At 33.7% G+C, this 24793-nt stretch overlaps 15 protein-coding genes and 5 pseudogenes across 20 annotated transcripts, besides 1 other annotated feature; 13 read left to right on the top strand and 7 right to left on the bottom strand.

Annotated features, from left to right (window-relative positions):
- Positions 1 to 760: 760 nt before the first annotated feature.
- On the bottom strand, positions 761 to 2137 carry TVAGG3_0496790 (uncharacterized protein; the record flags this gene model as incomplete). The annotated part of the gene is made up of 1 exon (XM_001330017.1): positions 787 to 1626. One exon carries the CDS (start codon positions 1624 to 1626, stop codon positions 787 to 789), a length of 840 nt encoding a protein of 279 aa, XP_001330052.1.
- Positions 2138 to 2388: 251 nt separating this feature from the next.
- On the top strand, positions 2389 to 3183 carry TVAGG3_0496800 (methyltransferase protein; the record flags this gene model as incomplete). Its single annotated transcript, XM_001330018.1, has 1 exon — positions 2433 to 3071. One exon carries the CDS (start codon positions 2433 to 2435, stop codon positions 3069 to 3071), a length of 639 nt encoding a protein of 212 aa, XP_001330053.1.
- Positions 3184 to 3598: 415 nt separating this feature from the next.
- On the top strand, positions 3599 to 5182 carry TVAGG3_0496810 (vesicle-mediated transport; the record flags this gene model as incomplete). Its single annotated transcript, XM_001330019.2, has 1 exon — positions 3599 to 4915. One exon carries the CDS (start codon positions 3599 to 3601, stop codon positions 4913 to 4915), a length of 1317 nt encoding a protein of 438 aa, XP_001330054.1.
- Positions 5183 to 5328: 146 nt separating this feature from the next.
- Positions 5329 to 5936, top strand: TVAGG3_0496820 (histone ubiquitination; the record flags this gene model as incomplete). The annotated part of the gene is made up of 1 exon (XM_001330020.2): positions 5352 to 5840. One exon carries the CDS (start codon positions 5352 to 5354, stop codon positions 5838 to 5840), a length of 489 nt encoding a protein of 162 aa, XP_001330055.1.
- Positions 5937 to 6205: 269 nt separating this feature from the next.
- On the bottom strand, positions 6206 to 6756 carry TVAGG3_0496830 (ADF coactosin like domain-containing protein; the record flags this gene model as incomplete). Its single annotated transcript, XM_001330021.2, has 1 exon — positions 6314 to 6748. One exon carries the CDS (start codon positions 6746 to 6748, stop codon positions 6314 to 6316), a length of 435 nt encoding a protein of 144 aa, XP_001330056.1.
- Positions 6757 to 24793: part of a mobile genetic element that runs on past the window's edge.
- TVAGG3_0496850 (uncharacterized protein) lies at positions 6827 to 7180 on the top strand (the record flags this gene model as incomplete). The annotated part of the gene is made up of 1 exon (XM_001330022.1): positions 6827 to 7180. One exon carries the CDS (start codon positions 6827 to 6829, stop codon positions 7178 to 7180), a length of 354 nt encoding a protein of 117 aa, XP_001330057.1.
- TVAGG3_0496860 (antigen BSP-related family) lies at positions 7579 to 8478 on the bottom strand (the record flags this gene model as incomplete). The annotated part of the gene is made up of 1 exon (XM_001330023.1): positions 7579 to 8478. One exon carries the CDS (start codon positions 8476 to 8478, stop codon positions 7579 to 7581), a length of 900 nt encoding a protein of 299 aa, XP_001330058.1.
- On the top strand, positions 8875 to 9285 carry TVAGG3_0496870 (protein of unknown function, DUF4106 family; the record flags this gene model as incomplete). The annotated part of the gene is made up of 1 exon (XM_051236416.1): positions 8875 to 9285. A coding segment is annotated over one exon (411 nt), but the record flags the coding sequence as incomplete, so codon positions are not given.
- On the top strand, positions 9358 to 9832 carry TVAGG3_0496880 (protein of unknown function, DUF4106 family; the record flags this gene model as incomplete). The annotated part of the gene is made up of 1 exon (XM_051236417.1): positions 9358 to 9832. A coding segment is annotated over one exon (475 nt), but the record flags the coding sequence as incomplete, so codon positions are not given.
- On the top strand, positions 11050 to 11405 carry TVAGG3_0496890 (protein of unknown function, DUF4106 family; the record flags this gene model as incomplete). The annotated part of the gene is made up of 1 exon (XM_051236418.1): positions 11050 to 11405. A coding segment is annotated over one exon (356 nt), but the record flags the coding sequence as incomplete, so codon positions are not given.
- TVAGG3_0496900 (protein of unknown function, DUF4106 family) lies at positions 11740 to 12300 on the top strand (the record flags this gene model as incomplete). Its single annotated transcript, XM_051236419.1, has 1 exon — positions 11740 to 12300. One exon carries the CDS (start codon positions 11740 to 11742, stop codon positions 12298 to 12300), a length of 561 nt encoding a protein of 186 aa, XP_051094243.1.
- On the top strand, positions 13250 to 13936 carry TVAGG3_0496910 (annotated as a pseudogene). The gene has a single exon. A coding segment is annotated over exon 1 (687 nt).
- TVAGG3_0496920 lies at positions 15088 to 15893 on the top strand (annotated as a pseudogene). The gene has a single exon. A coding segment is annotated over exon 1 (806 nt).
- Positions 15923 to 17153, top strand: TVAGG3_0496930 (annotated as a pseudogene). Its single transcript has one exon. A coding segment is annotated over exon 1 (1231 nt).
- On the top strand, positions 17192 to 17611 carry TVAGG3_0496940 (protein of unknown function, DUF4108 family; the record flags this gene model as incomplete). The annotated part of the gene is made up of 1 exon (XM_051236420.1): positions 17192 to 17611. One exon carries the CDS (start codon positions 17192 to 17194, stop codon positions 17609 to 17611), a length of 420 nt encoding a protein of 139 aa, XP_051094244.1.
- On the bottom strand, positions 17628 to 18071 carry TVAGG3_0496950 (uncharacterized protein; the record flags this gene model as incomplete). Its single annotated transcript, XM_051236421.1, has 1 exon — positions 17628 to 18071. One exon carries the CDS (start codon positions 18069 to 18071, stop codon positions 17628 to 17630), a length of 444 nt encoding a protein of 147 aa, XP_051094245.1.
- Positions 18108 to 18983, top strand: TVAGG3_0496960 (protein of unknown function, DUF4106 family; the record flags this gene model as incomplete). Its single annotated transcript, XM_051236422.1, has 1 exon — positions 18108 to 18983. The coding sequence occupies one exon, from the start codon at positions 18108 to 18110 to the stop codon at positions 18981 to 18983; it is 876 nt and encodes a 291-aa protein (XP_051094246.1).
- On the bottom strand, positions 19466 to 20073 carry TVAGG3_0496970 (annotated as a pseudogene). The gene has a single exon. A coding segment is annotated over exon 1 (608 nt).
- TVAGG3_0496980 (organellar and viral DNA polymerase type B) lies at positions 21700 to 22614 on the bottom strand (the record flags this gene model as incomplete). The annotated part of the gene is made up of 1 exon (XM_051236423.1): positions 21700 to 22614. One exon carries the CDS (start codon positions 22612 to 22614, stop codon positions 21700 to 21702), a length of 915 nt encoding a protein of 304 aa, XP_051094247.1.
- Positions 23919 to 24778, bottom strand: TVAGG3_0496990 (annotated as a pseudogene). The gene has a single exon. A coding segment is annotated over exon 1 (860 nt).

A 24793-nucleotide genomic window follows, 5' to 3' on the forward strand; every position in this document is an offset into this window, starting at 1 on the left:
GAAAATGTAAGAGATATGAATGCAAAGCAATCAGTATTTAGGATATTGACCATAGATTTCGAAAAAAAAATGCTGCATATTGAGCGAAAACTATGATTATATTATAAGGCTGTCATTTAAAGCATAATGAAACTATTCCCTTTTCATTTTAATCGAATAAGATAGTAAAGATTTTTGAATTAGCTAGAAACCGATGAGATGTTTTCACAAATCAGATTTTTAATCTCTATAATGCATAATTCACTCAATATCTCAATTTTGATATTGCGAGATATTTTTGCTATCGGTTTCGCACTTTTGACACAATAGCAAGAGGGTTCTATAAGCATTATTATCAACGTAGAATCTGAATATCATATCAGAAAATGTCGCAAATCTGACATTTACCCGACCAAATAGCAAAAATAATTGAATACTTTTCGCAAAAACTTTAAAAATCGATAAAAATATGAAATATAGATATTAAAGAGACTTTTTATATAATATTCATAAAGATTTTCCAAAAATATGATACCGCAAAATTAAAAAAGTGACGTCTTGAGTGGAGTCAAATGTCGAAATTGCTAGCTAAATGTTTTTTTAGCGAAATTGCGTATTGTACGTTTTTTTCGCAAAACGAAACCCTTATATAATTATTTAGAATATAAAAAATTCTGAAGGAGAATACATTTGGTTGGTCTCAAAAAGTGATCAAACAATAAAGTTATAAGATAAAATGATATTATTGTAGATGACCTAAAAACACACTGAAATATAATATCCGAATTTTATTTTGGTCACACAAAATTAGATTTGTGCGAATTTCATAATTTTGAAGGATTTGTCACCATAGTTAAGATAACGTGGTGTTAATGAATCCTCTAATTTGTATTTTTCCATCTTTCTTATAATGTCAAGGTCTATATTATTAGAAATAAAAGGGCGTGTTCTTGATCTTATATCTTTTGGCCAACTTTTATTATAAACTGCATGCATTATATCATGAAACGCAGCTTGGAATCTTTCTAATGGAACTCCATCTCTTATTGAATATTTTTTGTTAGAACTTAGAGCGTAAACCCATAGTCCAAGATGGATTCCAGTTGATATAGCAGGTGTGTCGCATTGTCCTTTACTTAGTAGCAATACACCGCAGCCTTCATGAAGAAAGAGATCGTTAAATGCCAAAGAGCCAGAAGCTGTCACTAGCACTTTAATAGACGCATATAACTTAGCTGTTTTATTTACGTTTAATACGTAATCATCTCGAATACGACGAAATTCATACTGAGGAAATTGATTTTTTGCATAAGAATACATTTCATCAAAATTGTCTACAGCGCCCCAGTTGTTATATTCTTTATTAATAAAGACATGTTTATTAGGGACTATTTTCTCGAGATTATTCAATTTATAAATTCTCTGATGCAATTCTTTCCAAGAAAGATGAAGACAATTAATTCCGAACTCTCCGACAGCAATATATAAGTCATGTGCATATATGAGATCATTTCCTAGCTGATGTACTCGATTTGTCTCAAAATTTAATAAAGATAAATATGATTTTGCTATTTCCTCGTCAAAATTAACAAAAATTTCGGCATCATTGATTATATTTGATGGAATTGAGATAATCCCACATAGCATGTCTTGTAAAAAATGCCCAAATTGAGGATGGTATGAAAAACCTAATACAACTTTATTGTATGATATAAGGGAATGATTTGTCATATTGGGGTGATTATAAATATAATGTTTTTTTGATGGTTCTACAAATTTATCGAAAGATATAACTCCAAATTTGCAAAAGTCAGCTTTAATGTAATGTTGGAAGATTGTATGCTGATAATATAGTGATTCAAGTGAAAATGTATTGCCTTCTTCTAAACTTCCTGTATTATTTGTGACGATAATTTTATCGAAAGTTGCTTTAGGTCGAATCAATGTAATATTATCGAAAACTTCAACACTTTGTAAATTTGTAAGGTTGTGTGGAATCAGATTTGGTACTGTCCATACAGATAAATAGATATTGTATGAAAAGTTACCTCTAATATTGAAAATTAAGAGAACAGATATCAAAATAACTATCAAAGATCGTTTATATTTGTAGTTATCTAATCTCTTATTAAAGGCCATCAAGAATTCATAATCCCAATGTTTTGTATTGTCAAAAAGTTTACATGTCAAAAAAATCAAAAAGCATGATATTCTCTATATCAATAGTTCTATATATTGTCATTACTCTATTCAAAAAATCTACTATTTTAATATTATAAATTATAAAATTGTTTTATTTCGATCAAAATTGCATCTCAACAAGGCAACAAGATGTTTAGGAGTTGATCATAGATAGAAACATCTTGTTATGCAGCCTATCCATCGAATTTATTGATAAAATTCTATCATCTCTTCAATATTTTTTATTGGGAAATATTTGTCACTTTTTAATTATGTTTGAAGACGAAGCGCTTGATCAAGAGTTAGAAAACATTCTAAACCATCCAGCGCCAGCCTACAATGAAAAGTCATACTGGAACTCTCGTTATGAGAAAGAAACAGAATCATTCGAATGGTATAATAGTTGGGTTAAACTGAAAGAACATGTTGCCCAGCATATTAATGGATCTGGAACCGCTCTCAATCTTGGATGCGGAAATTCCAACATGACAAGCGAACTTCTCTTAAATGGTTTCGATAAAGTTGTTGGAATAGACTTTTCAGAAGTTGTAATTGGACAGATGAGAAAGAAATATCAATTAGAACAGAAACTTGAGTGGGAAACAGGCGATATTACAAAAATGAAGTTCCCAAACAATCATTTTGATTTTGTTTTCGATAAAGCTACACTCGATACACTAGTTTGTGGAGACAATTCGAACAAAGTTATCGTTTCACTCTTGAAAGAAATCGCTCGCGTAATGAAACCAGGTGGAACATTTATTTTGATTTCTTACGGCTCTCCAACAACAAGGAAGCGCTTCTTTGAAGGAACACAAACAGGGTTAACCCTTGTTGAATCTGTTAAAGTTGAAAAGCAAGAAGTTTCTGGTGCTTTTCATTATATTTATGTCATCAAGAAAGATATGTAATATTCTTTCCCTACTATTCCTAAACTTATCAATGTATCTCAAAATTTACCGGTGATTACTATGTATCACTTAATAAATTTTTTTTATTCAGATTTTGAATATAACTAGCCAATAGTGAACTTGTATTTTCTTTCTGAGATATGTTGTGTATATTTAATGATGATTTTTCGAATTTCTCAAAAAAAATATTCAGTAAAATTTCAAATGATTACAATGTTCTATTGTTGTTATATATTTTTTTGTGATCGATTGTATCTCAAGTCGAATGATACATTATTAAGCAAATTGAAAGATAAAATTTTTCAAATTGATAGATTAATCTAGTTAAGGAAGATACCATGATCAAATAGTCGAAACATAAACATTGGTCTAATGAATATGAATATAAAACATATTTATTGATCAAGATATTGAAGATATTTATACAGAAAAAGAATCTTGATGCCATTTTAAAGAATTTCCAAGTTGTTTATATGTAGGCAAAACAAATTACACGTAAAGAATAAATGATGAAAGAAAAAAAAATTATGAAACCGCTCAGAAACAAAAAATATAAATCTGCAGTGATGAGCCAATCTTTTGCCTTTCGTGGCCTATTTATTTTTGATTCAAGTGGGAAAATAGCTATTGCTCAGAGATTTAAAACAGTAGAGATGCGTGTTCCGACTTCTTCTGCGGCATTGCCATCAAATGATCAACTCTCAAAAATTTTTCAAGAAAAAGTGCTTTCAACAATAAACAGTGAATCAAATTACGAATTTATTATCGACAATTTAATATCTCTCGTTGTTTTACCAACGAAAAACTTTTTCATTACTTTAATTCCTCTTATTTTAAGCAAGGAAGATAGTAATATGCCGCACGTTGAAATTGCAGCATCATTCCATTTTCTTTCATTCCTAGAACCTGTTTTAAGAACATCTCTTAAAACATTAGCAACAAATCCAAATCCTGCAGCAGTTTTTCAATTAATTAATCTCATAATGCCATTTGGATCTCCTATAATTCATGATCCATATTTCGTTTCTCAGTTGCCAATTACCGCAGATAGCCATCTTTTCAATGCTGGCTATGCAACAGTTTCACCGGCTCCTGTACCATCCTGGAAGACTTATCTTGTATTTCCAAGACAGCATCTTGAAATCAAGATGAGAGAAACGATTGTTGGTTCAATTGATGGCGATAAACAATATTATGGTGTTTTTGGTGAGCTCAGATGCATTGCATCCATTAACTATCTTCCAGAAATTTCAATTGCAATTAAAAATTTCGAGAAATTACAAGAAATTGCCTGTCATTATTCAGTCAAATCGATAGAATCCGGAAAATTACTCTTATCTCCACCGACCGGTATTACACAGCTTTTACTTTGGCAGTTCAAATCTCAAGATCCTCCTCCAATCACTGGATCTTATACTGCAAGCGCTGCCCCTGATAATGGCGTCAGTTTTTCAATTACAGTTACAGCTATACCATCTGTTAAGAGTGTTTCCGTTCAGATTCCTTTCCCAGATCGTGGTGCTTTGACAAAACACCAATTCCAGACTCCTCCTAATAGCCAGATTAAGATGTCCAAGCGCGAAGCTACTATTGCATGGACTGTTGAAGTCGATGGCTCGTCGACGCTTTCTGGCGTTCTTAATTTCGAGAGAGAATCTAAATCTCAAGAAAGACTGAAGGCATTCATAGAGTTCAAGAGCAAGAACTCAACTTATAGCGGTGCAAGTATCGACGATTCATCTGTCGTTATCCCGACTGCTGGAACAACTGTTGTCATCGAAAACAGCTATTCTACAGAGTCTAAGAAATATATTATTTGGGGTCCTGCTGTTACTTCAAATTAAAAACTGTACTCAATTTTATTAATAAATTATTTTTTTATTCTTTCGATGTATATCATAAAGTAAGTTTTGTGATTTTTTGATAAAGGATGATTCAATGGCAGGAGAAAGGATCATATAAACCTACACAACAATCAAATTCAATTAATATTTTTGAGATATAATTAAATAGTGATTTGTTGATAGTTTTGTCGATAAAAAAGATACATTAGTTATAATAAGACAGAAATACATATCCCAAATTTTCCAAAAATTTACAAAAAATCAAAATTTCAGAAATTTTTCTAGAAAATTGAAAATATTTTTTGAAAAATAAAAATTTCTTGGAAATCCGGTGATGAACATTTCTAACTTAATTCAAATGTTCATAGATAGGAAAGCATAAATCCATTAAAAACAATTAAATTGATAAAATACGAATAAAAGTGACATTGTTCAAATGTCTGAAGCAGTTCGTAAATTGATCAAATATTACAAGCAATTAAAGAAAGATATTGACAATGGAAGCATTGATGGCCTCATCGCTCAACCAATGAAGGATAACGTTCTTCACTGGACAGCCGTAATTTTTGGTCCACAAGGAACCGACTGGGCAGACGGCATTTTTGAACTTGAAATGGTATTTAAGGATGATTTCCCTAGATCCGCTCCCGAAGTTAAGTTTATTACCCCAGTTTATCATCCAAACGTATACAGAGACGGAAAAATTTGCTTAGATATGCTTCAAAATAAATGGACTCCTGCATACGATATATCCGCTATTCTTAATTCAATTAGATCTTTATTTGATGATCCAAATCCAGCTTCCCCTGCAAATGGTGAAGCAGCAGAAGCTTTTCAGAATAACAGACCTAAATATAATGAAAAAGTTCAGCAGTGTGTCCGTGAATCTATTAGACTTTGGAAGGAAAAACATCCAAATAACTAAAAAACTCAGTAATTAGAGATTGGCAGTATTATCATTATAAATAAATCGTTAAAACATCCAAATTGCATTAAAATTACCTTGATATTTATTATTCGATTTAATACCTAATTTTTTGCCATAATAACTTTATACTCATATTTTCCTTACCTTGGGAAATCATATTTACAACTCAATATTGAGTTTTTTTCTACTTCCTATTTAACGATTTTAGATTTTCATAGATTCAGTTAGTTTATCTGTATTTTCACAATAGATATTCTCATGTCCAGCATAATTCCTTTAAACACAATCATATATCTTGGTTTTAGTGAATAATTCGTTGTTTTTGTCTTAAATCAAAATGTTTTGAGAATATTTGTAATTAAAAATTAGTGTATTAAGTTTTCATGAGTTTATTCAAGCAGTATTAGTTGGAAAGCCAAATAACGTAAAATATTTTTTTGCAATTATTGGTAAATATATCTTAGAGAGATTTAATCCTCTAAGAGTTGTTTCATGTTACTCATTTCTTGCATCAATCTTTCTTCAGTAACGTCATCTAAGCAATTGCACTCTAATTCCAACAAAAAGTTGGGAAATTCTTGGTGTATGTCTAATCTGTGAATGACAGCACGTGCGCGTTGTTGTGGTTTTACTCTCGATCCAATGAATGTCATATGAATATAGTCTGGATTGAATTGAGCGTTGTCTTTAGTTTCATCGATGATTTTAAGATATCCAAAAGCAACAATGTCTTCTGTCAGATTTCGCTTTAATTGCATAATTCCGCCATCACCTTTTGCGAGAAGTCCAATAACGTTATGAGTACCGTTAATATAGCCCAAAAGGATCCAGTCCATGGAACGCTGGCCACCTGTGAGCTCGTAGTATGCATTACCAATGCTGTCGAAATCTAAAACAGCAGTCATTTTTTATCAAATACTACCCCCAAATAAAAATTCGAGACCCCATGAAAAGTTATTTTTTATTTTTCATTTTTAGAGTAAATGAGCACACTCGAAGTAAGGCAATCAGACCCAACCAATAAGTCATTGCTTGTAACTCCAGATGTTCTCAAATATGAAGCATTTATTCAAAAAATTCACAAAATTAAATCGGAACAAGATAATCACATACATCCACAAGAACTTGTTAAAGAATTAAACCAGTTTGATATCCAAATTCAACAGGTGAAAGATTTAAGAAAATACAACTCAGATTTCATTCAAAAATCATGCAAATTTGGATTACAAAGAGCTAATGATGAATATGAACACGCATTAGAAGTTATTGCCTCAAAGTCCAATTCAATGTCAACAAGTTCTGAGCCAGAACAAACTGAAATTACGGAAATAGTTTAATAACCATACAATGCTATCTTACTCTCACACATTGATCATATATATCTATATCCCGTATACCTATGCTGAATATAGCTAATGGCTTGGCTTATCTGTTTTTAATTATTATGAATTTGTATCCAATAAATAGAATTTTCTTAATGCATGTAAAAATATTATTTAAATATACACGTTTTATTTATCTTCAAAACTTTTTTTTCTTTACAAGGCTAATCATCATTCAATAACTTAAAGGTGTTTAAATTAATAACTCTTTTAATTATAACATTTTTGTAAGAGTTTTATTTGCATTAGTTTTGAATCTTGAATCGTATAATGGCATGGATATGATAATTTCAAAGGAGAACACAACGAGCTTTTGAATAATCACACATGCATTGTTACTTATAATAAATTTACTATTTACTACTTACAACAGATGGATATAGATATAAAAATAACGTTTCAATCAAATCTTCTTCAATAGGTGTAGGAGGACGGGGAGGAGGAAGAGGTTCAACAAAAAAGTACCTACATTCTCTATCAGAATAAGATGATACCATTTTTGATTTAGGGAGTTTTTGAGGTACTCTGTATAAGAAAACACGCTTACTATATTCTTCGAGCACGAAAACATTATAAATATATGAAGATAGTACTTCTGATACATTCATATTAGTACCCATGTAATAAACAGAAATTCTTCCAGCATTTAAAACATTTAACGCTGATTCTTCAAATATAACGTTATCATATAATCCAATTGTTGATATATTTTGACTTGAATTAAAGGCAAATCCTTTTATAGTACAGTTATCTTTAAAAATTATCGAATGAATTTTGGAACAGCTTGAGAATGCAGATATATTAACAATACAGTTAGATCCAATAGTAACTGAACATAGAGATGTGCAGCTTTCAAATGAATTGCTTTCAAGAAAGTTTGAGTTATCTGGGATGATTATCTTAGTGAGTTGTAAACAGTGCTGAAATGCAAATGATTTGATAACTTGAACATTTGAGAGATTGATCTCATATATTGATGTACAATTCGCAAAAGATCCAATACTGAGTTCGAAAACATTTGTCGGGATAACACGAATATCAAGATTACGACAGTTTGCGAATGCATAATTACCAATATAATTGATTGATGATGGCAAATTGAGAGTTTTAATTCCACTACTGTTGAATGCATACTCGTCAATCTTTGTACATTTTTCACCGACATTGAGCGTTTCCAAATATGTTGTAAATGAAAAAGTATGAAGTCGTATTGTTGATAACGAAGCAGGTAATGTAATTGACGTCAAACCCATACATCCAGAAAATGTTCCGCCAGGGAGTTTATTTTTGAGAGATTCTGGTATTACTACATTTTTCACTGTACTGTATGCAAAAACACTAGGCTCCATTAAATCAAGTTGAGGAAGATCAGGAATAGTAACACTTTCACAAATAGCCTTTGCAAATGCTTCTCTTCCAATCTTTTTAATTTTGCTAGGTATTTTAATATTTCTGAAATGAGAAAAAGCAAAGCAGAATTGTCCAATTTCAACAATGTTATCAGGCAAAGTAGTTTCGATCGAAGAAAGAAAAAAGGCATAGTTTCAAAAAAAAAAAAAAAAAAAAAAAAGTAGTGGGGCTTCCAGGCGCGTTGCGCCCTCTAGCCCCGAAGATGTTTAGTATAAAACCGCTTTTTAACTTCACTTAAAATGCCACGTAAGCTACGTAAGAATATACGTAAGAGGAAGAGAGCATTGAAACATCCAATAGTAAAACTAACACCACAACAACAGTTGCAACAACAAATGCTGAATGACCCCACTATGTTGCAACAAATGTCAAGCAATCCTATGCTTTTAAACCGAGTTGTTGGTGCACAGAGTGGAGGTTTAAGAGCGGCACTTTTAGCGAAAATGGCAGGCTATGGTGGAGCTGCAGACGGAACAGCCTATAACCCTCAAAGTCAAATGAATTTGAGTTCACTCAAAAATCAAATAGCAGATGTCAAAAAGTCAAACATAGACATACAGAAGCAAATAGGTGAAAACGAAAAGAAACTAGAATATGACAGACACACAAAGAAACTCAATGAGTTAAACGTAGAGAAAAAGAAGAAAGAAGAACAACTGAAAGAACTAAGTACAGAGGAATATGCGAAAAAAGTGTCAGAAAAAGCAGCAGAAGTAGCAAAAATGGAACAAGATGTTGTAAATTTGAAAAACCATACTACTCGATATAAAGTACTGAAAGATGAAGAGATAAAACAAAAAGCCCTGAAGACATATATGGATAGCGATGAGTATAAAAAAGAAGTTGAAGCAAATGTAAAGGCAGAAAAACTTTTACAGTTGCAAAACCAAACCGTACAGTATGAAAACTTAGCACAAGAAAGTAAAAATAACGACGCAGCCATGCAAAAGGCAATGAAAAGCTCAGAATATATAAAAGCTAACAATGACTGGTTAGATGCCCAAGCCAACGCTAAAGCAGCCCAGCTTATAGGGTCAATAAGGACAAAAATACAAGCGGATGAAGACAGTTCAAATGAAGCTTTAACGAATGCTGACTTTAAGAACGCCTTCGAAGCTCTTCATAGTAAGGTGAAACAAGTGAACGACTTCTCATCTGGAAAGAAACTGAAGTCTGAAGGTTTCGACAAAGAGTTAAGAGAAGTAGCACAAAATATGACGAAAATAACAGATGCAGCAACGAGACAGGCAGTTCAAAGTGCCTATGACGCCGTTAGAGCAACTGTTGTGAAAAGTCAAGAAAAAGAGTTACAACAGACCAAAACAGACCTAGTAAATGCTTTCTTAAAAACGAAAAGTCAGGTAGGACATTACGCTGCAGATGGAACATATGTGCCAGCTGGTGGAACTTATATACCAGCTGGTGGAACTTATATACCAGCTGGTGGAACTTATATACTAGCTAGTGGAACTTATATACCACCAAACCCTCCAAGAGAAGCACCTGCACCAGGACTACCTAAAACATTTACATCGTCACATGGACACAGACGCAGGCATGCACCAAAACCAGCACAACAACAACAACAACCAACACAACAACCAACAGTTCAAAATCCAGCACAACAACCAACAGTTCAAAACCCTGCACAACAACCACCTCCACAACCAGCACAGCAACCAACAGTTCAAAACCCTGCACAACAACCACCTCCACAACCAGCACAACAACCACAAACAGAGCAAGGACATAAAAGAAGTAGAGAACAAGGAAACCAAGAATTCTTAAAAATGCTTAAAGAAGACTATGGTTACTCAGATACTATTGACTTTAGTGACAGATATAAAGAAGCTATTCGAAAGTTCAAGGATGGAAATACTGACCCGAACCTATTTAGCTTTATGGCTCAGCACCAAATCGGATATAATTTCAAACCTGGAAAATACAAGCTCGCTAAGGGATATGATTTAATAGCATATCATCCAAATGACATGAACGAATTTACTCCGAGATATTTGGTGTCAGAGCTAAATAATGATTCAACTATCTGCATGAAACGCGTAAAAAATAGAGACGGAACGAAAGAACAAAGGCTTATGAATGCGGATGACTTAAATAGGGAACTTGTTGAAAACGGTCTCGGAATATATGAAATGCCAGCAGATGAGGTACAAGAAACTCCACAGGAAGAAGTTCAGATACAACCAGACATGGAAGAAATAGTTCAGCAACAACAGCTAGAAGAGCCTGAAGGAAACGAACAAGTCCCTCCTTTGGAAACTAACTTCACAGAACTAGATGAAGATTTGGAACAGCCGAAAAATCTTGACCCTCAACAAGAGTATGAGGTGAATATGGAATCTTTCCAAGAGTCTAAAAAAAATTCGGCTGACATAGTAGAAGAATATCGAAAAATGTTTGCCGACATACAAAAGACTCCAACACCAGATGAAAATATTCAGCATAGAATGGAAGCACTGAAAGAAAATGTACACAAATACAACAACCCTTTTTACTTACGAGCATTTAACGTTCAATCTTTGGCTGAACTCGGTGAAAATAAAAGGTTAAATTTCAACAAAACATATAGAAATGAAACATTGTTTAAAGTTCATTCAGAACCTAACCAAGATGGAAACAAACCTACTTTTGTTTCTGCAGACTATGGAACTACAATGAGATGGGGTCATAAAGCTAACCCGGATAGGTGGTTCATAAACTTACAACCACAATTCCAAGAAGTTGTAGACGCAATGGAAGTCAATGGTGAACCAGATATAGCTGGTATTTTCAGCGCGGCTTTAATGCCATTGAAAGATATGAAACATGCAGATATTTTGGACCAGTATGAAATGAACATGGCTGATGGAAATATAACACCTGACGTTCTAAAACATTTATCTCAAAGAACTACACAGAACCATAGAGATGGTATATTTGGTGAAGAGTTTAGAAAGAAAGTTAGGGAGGGAGAAGGAAGAGAACCTATTGTACATGACCTTGCAAACGAAAGTTTACAAAATGTCATAAAAACTTACTTTGCAGACGATGAACTGAGAAGGGATGAATATTTAAGAAAACTCAAATGGACAGTACCAAATGAAATGTTAGTATTGAAAAACATGTTCCTTGACAAAATAAAACCAACTACAGAAATAAATGACGCAAGACTGAAAGATTGGGTAAAAGCTTTCCCATTCACAAAAGATATAGTTGGTAACATGGAAAGAAAACCAGAATGGCTACAAAAACATATATTTGGAAACGAGCTTATTCCATATGGACAAGCTCTGTTTGAAGAGCTTGAACCGGAAACTCAGGAAAGAGTCATGCAAACAATACGCGAAGACTCAAATACAAACTATGACAAAATCTTTCTAGGATATAGGTTACCTGAGATGGGCGACCAGAGCCCAAAGGCAAAAAGGACATGGGAAATTTACAACATACTAGGTGAACATGAGGCAAAGATGCAACAACTTGAAGCAGAGGGCAAGTTACCAAAAGCGACACCAAAGAAGAAGAGAAGAGTAGAACAAAGTGAAAGTAGTGAAGAAGTAACTTCATCTAGTGAAAGTAGTGGCAATGAAGGAAAAAGAAGAGTTAAAAACTCAGTCAGGAAGAAAGTAAAGCTTGGTCGGAGTGGGTTCTATTATGACATATAAATCCAACTATTCTATATTTTTACCCATATGAAATGTACGCCGCTCAGAATATAACGCCAACAGTTTTGGATGCCATGAATGGAAATGTTTCCGAATGGTATAACGAATGCGACAATGCCATTAGAAGGTCAGAAATAGTTCCTGGAACTTACGAATATACAACTGCTGTTTCTTATGGAAACGTAGGTGAGTTTGGAGAAGGTTCTTCAACAACAGTAGATATTGCTTGCGACAGGTTTCATATAATTTCTATTGACAACTCTTTCTTATACGTGGAACAAGACATTGAAATAAAACCTTCTGCCAAGTTGTCTGACAAGAAAGGTTGCAATGGAATTTTCTATGTCGGATACCAATATGCTCCAGAAGTTTTCATGGGATATAAGATATATTCTAACTCTGACTTAGTTCAAACAGTAACATGGGCAAACTATGAATGGTTCGCTTTGAGAAACTCAGTACAACCACAAGCTAGAGAACAAACAGACCAGTATGCAACTATTGAAAAAATAAGAAGACTTGACCCTAACGTTCCAGGAGTTTATGTTGACCTTTCTGGACAAACTGCAGCAGCAGTAACCAAAGTAAAACTGAAACTTAGAGTTCCTTTGTCATCTTTCCTCATCTTCAGGTTTTTAAGATACTTGCCAAACTGGGCAGGAAAAATTTCTATCGAACTTACTCCAAGCAAAAATAACTTAGTCATTGCACCAACACAAGACCCATTCACTCTACAGACGTAAAGGGAGCAAATCAAACGTCATTCGCCGAATTTTGCAAAGACAAAGTTGACTTAGACTTTGGTTTCTCAAACCTCAACACTGAAGTAAACTATTATTTCAATGCTGCTGGAACTGCTTGGGACCCAGTTAAGTTCACATGCGAAAGTTTGAATACAAGAGAATAGAAAGCAGACTTGCAGTCTATATGTTGGACCCAGATATTTCAAATGCTTTAGCTGCCAAATATATTGCAGTTCCACTTATGTTCCCTATACACCAAATATCTGTCAAAGACTTTGCAGGTGAAGTTGGAAACCAAAGTGCTGACCCAGGTGCAAGAACAGATATTGCCTTAACAACTGCATGAAACATGCAGATACTATGTTTGTACTGTTCAGACGAACTATAAATGACTATTCTTGTTTCTACAACCCTGGTATTAAATATCATATAAACATAGATGGCAAATATTATCCAAGAGAAGAATATTCTACAGTTGAGGATATGAGGTCATACAACTTGACATTAGATGCTATGAACTTTAACAACAACTTCACAACAACCATTAACCTGAAATGCAAAGTTCTATTATGCCATATGTGAAAGTATGGACTCATGCAGGAGGTCAAAAAACTCAATATACAAATGGAGACCGTTCAAACTTTTGGCTTGGCATTCCATTTGCTGACTCAGAAGACTTTATGGGTGGTATTTCAACTGTTGGTACAGTTCAAATACAATATACTGGTGACAGAGACGGTCCAAATGAATTGAAAGCAAAGAAGTTTACAAAACCAATAGCACTTTTCACGGAAGATGCTCTTTTGAAAATTCGTTCGATGAAACCTGCTGGGGCTCCTCAGATTGGTATAACGACAGCTTCCATCGAGCAGATTTTGGCAGCAGGTCAGTAAGTTGTTCTGAACTGACTTCTCTCCGTCAAATATTGACAGTACGCCAGTTTTGACATAGTATTGTATTATAAACTTACCTTTAGAAATATCGGTCAGTTTTGTTGTTATATTTTTGTCTGCTTCAAGAACTTTCACCATCTCGGTTATACCAACTTTCTTTGCTTTATGAAAATATTTTGGTTCAGCAAAGACTGCTATTCTATAACATTTTCCATTGTTTGTATAAAGAACTATTCTATCAATGAACTTGTATTGTTTGTGTGTTGTAAACTTTTGTTCTGCTTCAATTCGAAGAGATACTCAAATACGTCCATCTTTTTATTCTAAGTAAAATGTCATTTCCGAAAAATAGAAGCGTAAGTGTTTCAAAAGGTTTAATGGCGGTGGCAGATGTGAAGTTAAATTCACCAACTCAAACAAACAGTCAAAGTGTTGTTGTCAATGTCAAAGACAGAGATGTTGAAGTGGGGAAACCATACGAAACGAAGATGGTATAACAATAGTTCCTGTAAAAGAACCAACATACCCTGAAGTTAGCAGAGACTTAAGTTCTGTTGCAGATATTCGAAACGACTACCAACAACTTAAAGACAAACTTAAAACTCAGGAGAAGATTTGTCAGGCTTTGGGTATAATGTTAAACTTGGTCGAACACAACCCTGTAAAAGTGAACTCATATGTCATCGCACCTCGTGAAGTTTTGAAAGAACTATTGAAACTTTTGACAGAGGCAGACGATATAAACATCAAAGAAATAGAACCCGACATTGCTTGCTGTGGTGTTTCATATAATGTCATTGACAAGATATACGTTATGAGGGTGAAACGTTGAACTTAAAATATAGTTTCCCAGACGTTATAAAAATATTTGACGACCACAACATTTCATTAAAATTTACTTGCTAAGTAAAAATGTCAAAACTTCTTGAAAGATGTTTGAAGAAAAACAATATAGACTTTATTTCATGTAAAGGACTTTCACACTTTTGAACGATATGAAAGACCCTGTTTTGTTTGTTGTGTAGACAAAGGAAAGTTCTATGTCTTTACAAAAATATTTGAACTTCTTAGACAGAGAACTTCAGAAACGCCATGTGAAAGTTTAGATGAAGTTCTTCTCCACTTTCAGAAAAACTTTTAAATATATGTAAATGGCAGAAGACATAGTGGTTTATACTATTACGACTAAAAACCCTGAGTCATATAATTCTATAACAACAAACTTACAAAGTCCTCAAGGACGATATTGTAAACTGACCTTAAACACGATGACGACTAAAGCCTGTTTTTGCTCTTTTGACACCAGAAGACTTTGTTGTTGTGAATGGTAAAAATACTCCTTTGAAGATACTTACTCAGATATACCACCAACAGGTTTTGTTGACTTATTTAATACTTTAAGTACGGTGTAACATGTGCTGCAACTAGAGCAGGTTTCATTATGTTTGGATGTCCGACTGAGTTTACTATAAACGATATGAGCTATAATACAAAACTTATATCTGGTTTTTACTACCAACAGTTTCCTATAACAGGAAAAGGTGTCATACAAGGTTTGTCTGTTCCATTGACTTTAAGCACACCAATCTTATATATTGTTTCAAACTTAGGTTCAAAGTGCTATTCGAATGTCGACAGAAACTACTATGACCAAAAGATACTCATGCGTATAAACAACACTTTCTCTGCTGGTTTGCCTATTGTTCATTCGAATGCAGAGTTTTCAGCTTTAGTAAACTCAAACACTTTAGCAAACATAAACTTAACCTTAGTTGACGCAAACTTTGTTCCTGTAAAACTTTTATGTCCTATGTATTTGTCAATGACGGCAGAAAGTTTCGAATTGGAAGATGCAACTGGTGAAAGTATTGTACTACAAGAACAACTTCAACAACAAATAGCTCAAGAACAACAAATGCAACAAATGGAACAAATGCAACAACAAAGTCAAGAATAAAAAAAATATTTTTTTTTATTTTTATAAAAATGTACAGAATAGATGTTTCAGATTTTTGACTTCCAAGCGTTCAGAAATATGTGTCCATTTCGAGACTATAACAAGCAGTCGAGAATTTGAAACGTTTAGTCATTTATGTCGACTCTGCCCCAGAATGTTATGTCATGAAAGAATGGGATGTTGTCTTTAACAAACCAAGAGCAACAATAGTTTCAGAACAAGAATGTAGACAGAAACTTAAGAAAATAAAAGTCGTACAAGTTGGTATGAAGATGTTAGATGCTTGGATATCTTATTGTCAAAGTTAGAAGATTTTTCAGTTCGTGGTATAAAGTTCTATACACCTTCTCCAAACTTCTATTCTATCTTCACTGGATATAAATACGAACAAGTAGAATGGAAAGAAAATGTTATAGAAGCTTGGTTAGACCATGTCAAAGAAATTATATGCAATGGAAACGAAAGAGTCTATGAGTATATCTTATGTTGGTTTGCAAACATCTTACAACATCCAAGTGCTAAAAATGAAACTGCTCTCATCATAATTGGAAAACAAGGAACAGGTAAGAACACTTTCTTTACAGATATCTTATGCAAACTGTTAGAGGGCTATTCGAAACCGAATATGACAAACTTAGAAACATCTGCGGTAAATTTAACTCTTCAATAGAGAATATGAAACTTATAGTATGTAACGAACTTCAAAGTATAGATACAACAAAGGTTTTAAACTCAGATGCTTTGAAGAGTCTTATAACAGACAAAGTTGGAGTTGTTGAAAGAAAGTATAGAGACCAAAGAGTTTGTGAAAATGTTGCAAACTTCGTCATGGTTTCAAACAACGCCGTTCCGATGAAGTTAGAAAGTTCTGACAGAAGATATGTAGTTGTCAGAACGTCAGAAGCTCATATGCAAGATACAGAATATTTTGACGACTTAGCAGAAACTTTGACATCTGACTTTTACAACCACTTGTTCTCATATTTCATGACATTAGATATTTCAAAGTTCAATCCAAGACAAATTCCACATACCGAAGAGAGACAAACATTGTTAGAAGCAAACAAGAGTGTATATGAACTGTTCATAGATGAAACTGACTTTGAGTGTTTAGATGAAAGGTCATTGTACGATTCGTATAAACAATATTGTCAAGAGTATGGTTATATGACAGCGTCTAAACGAACATTCTTGGCAAATGTCAAAAGTCTTTTAGACGTACAGAATGGTGTATATACAAAGAAAAATTTTTCTGAGTAAATTTTAAAAAAAAATATTTTTTTTATCCGATAGAAAAGATGACAAAATTCATCTCAGTCAACAAGTACATGTCAGGACTTAAAGAAGAACTAGACCCATTCACATATTTGAATGTTTACTTCTACCATTTTGAAAAGTCTACATTTGACAAAGTTTGGAACATCGAACCAGTTAAGTTTGCTATTGTGACTAAAAATGGTGCGAAATTTGAAGACTTAGACATAGAAGGTTTGTTAACAGTCAAAGAAAGTTTTGACAGAAGGTTTTCAAACCTTAAAGAAGGCAAAGCATACAAACTTGTTATACCTTATGAACCAAAGAAAGCAGACGACTATGAATATTATGAGTCTAAGATAGTTGAAGTTCAAGGTAAATTGGGTAAAAAGATTTTAGAGTCTAAGCCGGTGTTTGCTCCTAAAGAGGAAGAGAACATTGACATTGACCCAGAAATGTTCTAAAAATAAAATTTTATTTTTACATGTCAAATTTCTTTTTCTCTGGCTCTGGTTCTTTCTTCTCTTCTACTTTTTTCTCTTTCTTTTCTTTCTTCTTCTTCTCTGGTGGAGTTATGTCAAACTTCTCAGAACCATATTTTTGTAAAAGTTCTTTGTCCTTTAATAGCTCTTCTATTCTGTTTTCTATTTCATCTTCAAGAACAGCGCATGTGTCTTCTTTGCATTCTAAGAAGTTTTGTTGGACTTCATCTCTCCAAGAGGCGTCATCTCTGTCAACAAGTCTGTCATTGACAAATTTTAAGACTTCTCTGCTTAATGTTTTATGGTTCTTGTCATATTCCCAGAAACAGAACTTTAGAACAAATTCCCCTTTCTTGTTTACACTATGTAAGATTTTATGGTCGACAGATGTTTTGCTGTCGAAAAGCTTGTCTCGAATATAGATAGCGAAATCGCTAGACATTTTCTAAAAGATAAAAATTTTAATTTTTCTAAAAATATGTTAGAAAAAAAGTTTGCTGACATTGACAAGAAATTTGAGAATGTTTTAAACAAGAACAAGAGGAAGTTGGAAAATGCTCAGATAAAACCCATACATGACAAGTTCTTATTTGCTCAGAATGGTATAACAGGTCTAATTGCACCACCTGGGTCGGGTAAGACTTTCACTTATCTTAAAATGGCTGCACAACAACAAGAACTAGATGAGAAGAACCCATTCTATGAGTTAGTAGTCATTTGTAGTACTTCGGGTCAATTTGACCAAACCGTCAATTCGTTCAAAGATATTATAAAGAAGTCTAAGTTAGTATGTATAAAAGACTCTGAGTTGTTAGATTGGATAAAGAAGTACCAAAGAAGAGTTTTGAAGTACAATGCTATAAATGAGTATGTCAATTCGAAGTTTAAAGACCCAAATGAGGAAATGCAGAGAATATTAGAGAAGAAACACTTCAGAAACAAACAGAAAGAGATAGAATACATTTCGAAGAAATTGCAATCTTACGATTGGAAGACTTACCCTCACAGATGTCTTCTTATCTTAGATGACTTTGCATCTCATCCTTTGTTAAAGAATAGAGAACAAGACATGTGTCGAATTCTTAAGAAGCTCAGACACTTTAACATCTCAGTTGTCATTTGTGTACAGACAGCAAAGAGTTTAAGTAAGGATGTAAAGAGAATACTTACTGACATTGTACTTTTCCCCGGATTGTCCGAAGACGATTTCATGGAACTTATGAAAGAGTCCATGGCAGGTAAGTTTGACAGACATGAACTATGGGAGAAGTACAAAGTCATACAAGACCCTCATACTTCTTTCAGAATTCATATCTACGCAAACAAAGTTCAAATTGTAAAAAGTCAAGCGTAAAAATGTAAGTGTTTGAGTCTTAGTCTGTTGTGGTGCTGGGGCTGTCGGTTCTTCTGGCTTTGGAATGGACTCGGTTGGTGGTACGTCGGACATTCGTTTGTGTCCTGTCGGATGGAAGAACTTTTTCTGTCGGAAGGAAGGACTTTTCCTGTCGGAAAGAAAAACTTTTCCAGTTGTCGGGAAAATTTTTTCCTGTCGGAAGGAAAAACTTTTTCCGAAGTTCGACCAAAAAGTTCTCAATTTTCGAAAATTTGAATGGTTTACGGACGGACAACAGGAAAATTTTTTCCAGTTGTCGGGAAAATTTTTCCAGTTGTCGGGAAAATTTTTTCCAGTTGGAAGGAAATTTTTTTCCAGTTGGAAGGAAGGACTCGGAATGCCAGAAGGAAGGACTCGGAATGCCAGAAGGATTTGACAAGACAATTTACCTTATAGAGCTACCTGAGCCATCTGAAGTCAAGCTTGAAAAATAAATGGTTCATTTACTCTTCCTCTTTGAAGTTATCGAAATATTCTGTTATCTTTTCCTTTAACAATGGCAAATCTTCTTTGAAGGTAAGTATTGTACAACCTTTCATATCATAGTGTGTTTGAGGTAAAGTATCTTGAACTATTTGTTTCACATCTTCATTTGGTGTCATTGAAATCGGTAAGTTTTCGCGATAGAACCAATTTCTGTCAGATTTGTAAATCTTAGCTAAGTCGTAAAAGCTTTTGTTGTTTCTTCTGACTAAATGCAACATAACCATATCTCTGTCTTCTTCATTTTCCATCTCTTCAGTGTAAATCATATACTTATAGTTCTTTTCCTTTCCTTTTGGTACCGAACGTGGTATTCTTTTCTGTATGTTTTTGTCTTTTGCTTCAATGACTTCATCTTTTGCTTGAAGTTTCTTTTCCATCTCTTCACGTTCTTGTCTATGAATTTCATCTAACATCATGAAATATAACAAGCGTAACGAGGTGAAGCCCACATTGCAACAGCATTTACAAGAAGTCTATGTACATACCAACCTCTCAAACCAGGAGCCAAATTCTTGCGATTTTCGTACGGAATCTCTACCCTCGGTTTTCCGAGGGTAGCAAACATATGAGGAAATTCTTCTAAAAGTTCTTTGTCTGTTGGTTTTCAAACCAATGATATGCTTGCTTTGTAGAACGAAGAGCATTCAAAATACTTTGCATTTGGTACATGTCATCTTTGACCGAACGAATGAGACGTAACTGTTTGTTATACTGAACCCACTCGTATTCTTCATTTATATCTTCATGAACGATAGCAGTTGTTGTGTTCTCTGTTGTTGTCATATCTGTCTTTACATACAAAATAAAAAAAATATTTTATAAAAAACTAGCGTTATTTTCTGACTTTCACAAAAGACCAAAAATAAACGCTTTACATGTATTTTTCAGCAACTTCGTCAAATAATTTTATAGCTTTGTCGATCTCATCTACTTCAAACGTTTCTTTACCTTTCGTGGGAGCACCATACATTTTCTCAAACTTTTCAAGTAGTTCTGTTTCTGCAGCTCTCATATCATTCACAAACACAACCTTGACTCTATTGACTATACTGTCATATCTTTGAGTTATATTATATGTTCTTCCTATCTTATATCTCTTTGTATTGAAGTCCTTCGGTTTCTGAACGATGTAAAGTAAGCCTTCACAGCAACGTTCCGTATCGAATGAACCATATGTTATGAAATTATATCCAACAACTGGGTCTAACCATAACAAAACTATTGGTATAAGACTTTTGTCTATAAGATATGCTGTAGTTCCATAGAATCTTACCGATATCAAAAGCTCAGGATTTCTTGTCAAAATTTTCTGAGTTGAAGCATTTCTAACCCAGTCCTTTGCTCTCTTTCCAGATAGTGTTAGAATGTCTGACAAAGAATATTTGTTGTATTTCTTTGAGTATCTTACGTTTAAATCACCTATTCTAACCACTTTGGTGTCATTGTCTATCTTTTTAACTGTTTCAAACTCAGTGTTTGTCATTTTCTGTCTTTACATACAAAATAAAAAATATTTTTTAAAAAAAACTAACGCTATTTTTTTATCTTGTATAAAAGATATGATTTCAGGGATTTTTTTTACGAAGTGTCAAAGTTCTCTTCGTCAAAAAATACAGTTATATCATGAAATTTGGTCATTTTTTCACGATTTTCATAGAGTTTTGGCGACCAGGATTTTTCTCCCACTCGCAATTTTTCACGATTTTCATGAGTTTTTTTGCGATTTTCGTACGGAATCTCGACCCTCGGTTTTCCGAGGGTCGCAAACATATGAGGAAATTCATGAAATTTGGTCATTTTACTCGGCAAAAATATATTTTAGATCTAACCAGGTCCCTCGGTCCCTCGGTCAACTAACATCTTTTTGAAAATAGTGACAACATGACATTTTGACAACAGTCCAGGAAATAAACTTCATCGTAAATGTTTTGTCAAAACTTCTTCGTCAATGAGTGTAAATCAGACAAAAATATATTTTAGGTGAAGAGGTGAGATCTCACCTCTTTTCTCACCTCTTGAATTTTGTATAAAAGATATGATTTCAGGGATTTTTTTTACGAAGTGTCAAAGTTCTCTTCGTCAAAAAAATACAGTTATATAATGAAATTTGGTCATTTTACTCAGCAAAAATATATTTTAGGTGAAGAGGTGAGATCTCACCTCTTTTCTCACCTGTTTTCTCACCTCTTTTTCACAAGCGTCTTACATGAATTGTACGATGTATATTTGAAATTCTAAACAGTTTTGTAGCTTCTATTTCTTCACGAAGGATATCAAAAGTTTTAACTATGCCGAATGTTTCTTTATATTTCTTCTTGACGTCAGATAGAAGGAAATCGTCAGCTGTTGGATAGTTTTTGTTTAGAAATGTCAACATGTCCATTTTATCTTCTGCTGGTTTCTCTACTTCTTTCTTTAAGTCAGCATAGTCGTTTCGCATACGTTCTATCTCTTTGACGGAGTAGTTATATTTCCTCATTGCTGCTTTACATTTTGAACATTGTGGGTTCATTTTAGCATTGTACATTGAAATTTGACCTGCTAGAACAACTAAGGCGTCAATGGTTTTCTTTAACTCAAAAGTTGCTGGTTTTATCTGTTCGTTCCATACTTTACCTCTTCTATCTTTATCTCTTATCTGCCATACACATTTTGCAACTAACGAAACAAAGTTGTCGTAGGTCTTAAATTCTTCAGATTTATATATGTCAGAAACATTTTTATATACCATATCGCAGTCTTTGTCCATGACTTTGTGGTTGCAATGAAATCCAAGAAACTCATAGTTAACCTTACGTATGAACTTCTTGGTTTCTACTGAGTCAGTTGGTTTCACTTCTATTTCATCGAATTCTGGAATAGTAAGCTTTTGTTGTTGTATTTCAGGAAGTTTAGGTAGATGGTCAATAATATCCTGCATTTCATAAAGATACTGTTCATTTGTTTCATCTTTTGCACTACAGTCTAAATCTCCTTGGAGAAGTTCTTGCTTTATCTTCTGGATTTCTGTTTCGAAAGTATATGAAGAAGGAATGAAGCTTTTCATCTCTACTAACATTGAAGTTGGGTTCATGACTAACGAGTTTGGTGCTGTTGTTGCTAACATGTTCTTACAATAAAAATAAAAAATATTTTTTTAAAAAAACTAACTTTTTATTTTATTTCGGGAAAATTCATGAAAATTCAAGAGGTGAGAAAAGAGGTGAAAAAGAGGTGAGATCTCACCACTTCACCTAAAATATATTTTTGCCGAAAAAAATGAGTTTTGGTTGAAAAATACGGTGGAGCCAAAAGTGGCTCGACCTCAAAACAAGCATTTTGTGAAGAATATACCAACCGCCGGAATTCCGGCGGTTGCTTTTTATACAAAATTCAACGGGTGAAAGAATACGATGAAGTCTTGACAAAACATATACGAAGAAGTCTTGACAAAACATATACGATGAAGTCTTGGCAAAACATGTACGAATAAATCATGACAAAACATTTACGTTCATGTTTGACAAAACATATACGAAGAAGTCTTGACAAAACATTTACGATGAAATCATGACAAAACATTTACGTTCATGTTTGACAAAACATATACGAAGAAGTCTTGACAAAACATTTACGATGAAATCATGACAAAACATTTACGATGAAGTTTTGACAAAACATTTACGATGAAGTTTATTTCCTGGACTGTTGTCAAAATGTCATGTTGTCACACTTTTTCAGAGAAGTTAAAATGACCGAGTGACCGAGTGACCTGGTGACCTGGTGAGATCTAAAATATATTTTTGCCGAAAAAAATGAGTTTTGGTTGAAAAATACGGTGGAGCCAAAAGTGGCTCGACCTCAAAACAAGCATTTTGTGAAGAATATACCAACCGCCGGAATTCCGGCGGTTGCTTTTTATACAAAATTCAACGGGTGAAAAAACATTTACGAAGAAGAAGTCTTGACAAAACATATACGTTCATGTTTGACAAAACATTTACGAAGAAGAAGTCATGACAAAACATGTACGATGAAGTCTTGACAAAACATATACGATGAAGTCTTGACAAAACATTTACGAAGAAGAAGTCTTGACAAAACATTTACGATGAAGTCATGACAAAACATTTACGATTAAATCATGACAAAACATTTACGATGAAATCATGACAAAACATATACGATGAAATCATGACAAAACATGTACGTTCATGTTTATTTCCTGTGTTGTTGTCTAAATGTCATGTTGTCACACTTTTTCAGAGAAGTTAAAATGACCTGGGGACCGAGGGACCGAGGGACCTGGTGACCTGGTGACACCTAAAAACCATCTACCCTAAATTTTATTTTCTATCTTAAGGAAATTCATGAAAATTCAAGAGGTGAGAAAAGAGGTGAGATCTCACCACTTCACCTAAAATATATTTTTCAATACTTTTTCAGCACTTTTCCGTAGTTGTATATGAAAGACAATTCGAGATAAAAGTCATAGTACAATGGTATTATATGCTGCAGACCATTTGTTGTGAACCAAACTTGAAAGTCAGAGAAACTGTTACTAGGTGGTTCGTAGAATTTAGAAGCAAAGTCATAAAAGTCCTTACCGATACACAGAAAACTGTTGTTGCTTGAACTGAAACTTGCATGACACATGACATTTTGAGGGTCAAACACGTTTCTATAAACTGTCAAATCTGCTGGTGGAAGTATAAATTTAAATGGACCATCTGGTGGTAATGGTTCGTTCTGGTTTAGTAACCGAAGAAATTGTGCCCAAGAACGTTTGTCTACTCCCCAATATAAAAACTCTGTATCTCTTGAGGGTTAATTTCAATCTTTTGAAATGAAACGGTGGAGTTCATCTTGTCATATTCTAGTTTCAGATAGTATGTTCCATTTAGTAAAGAGTCGTATTTTTCTTGAAATTCCCAGTAGTATTTGTTCATTTGAGTTTGAAAGTCATTTAGAGTTTTTTCAAGACTTTCGTCTGAACGAATTGTAAAGATTTTCATTTCGTTCAAATTTTTCTATTAGACCATCAGAACCTTTATACTGCCCATGAAAATATACTGCGAACATAACGCGTTAGTTCTATTTGAAAACAAAACTCTTCTAAATCCTATTGCCTTTGCATCTGAAGGACTTTGAAGCCAACGAATTGGATAGTCAAACCTGTAAGCTCCGGATGAAATTTCTTCATCTGAAATATTCCTACCAGCATTTGTAAAGATATAGTCTAACGGTTTTGTATCTGCTACTTTTGTTCTTTGTTTTTCAACCTGAAGCATTTAAATATGTAAAAA

This window comes from Trichomonas vaginalis, chromosome II, assembly GCF_026262505.1.
Source record: "Trichomonas vaginalis G3 chromosome II, whole genome shotgun sequence".
Classification (NCBI taxonomy): Eukaryota; Parabasalia; order Trichomonadida; family Trichomonadidae; genus Trichomonas; species Trichomonas vaginalis.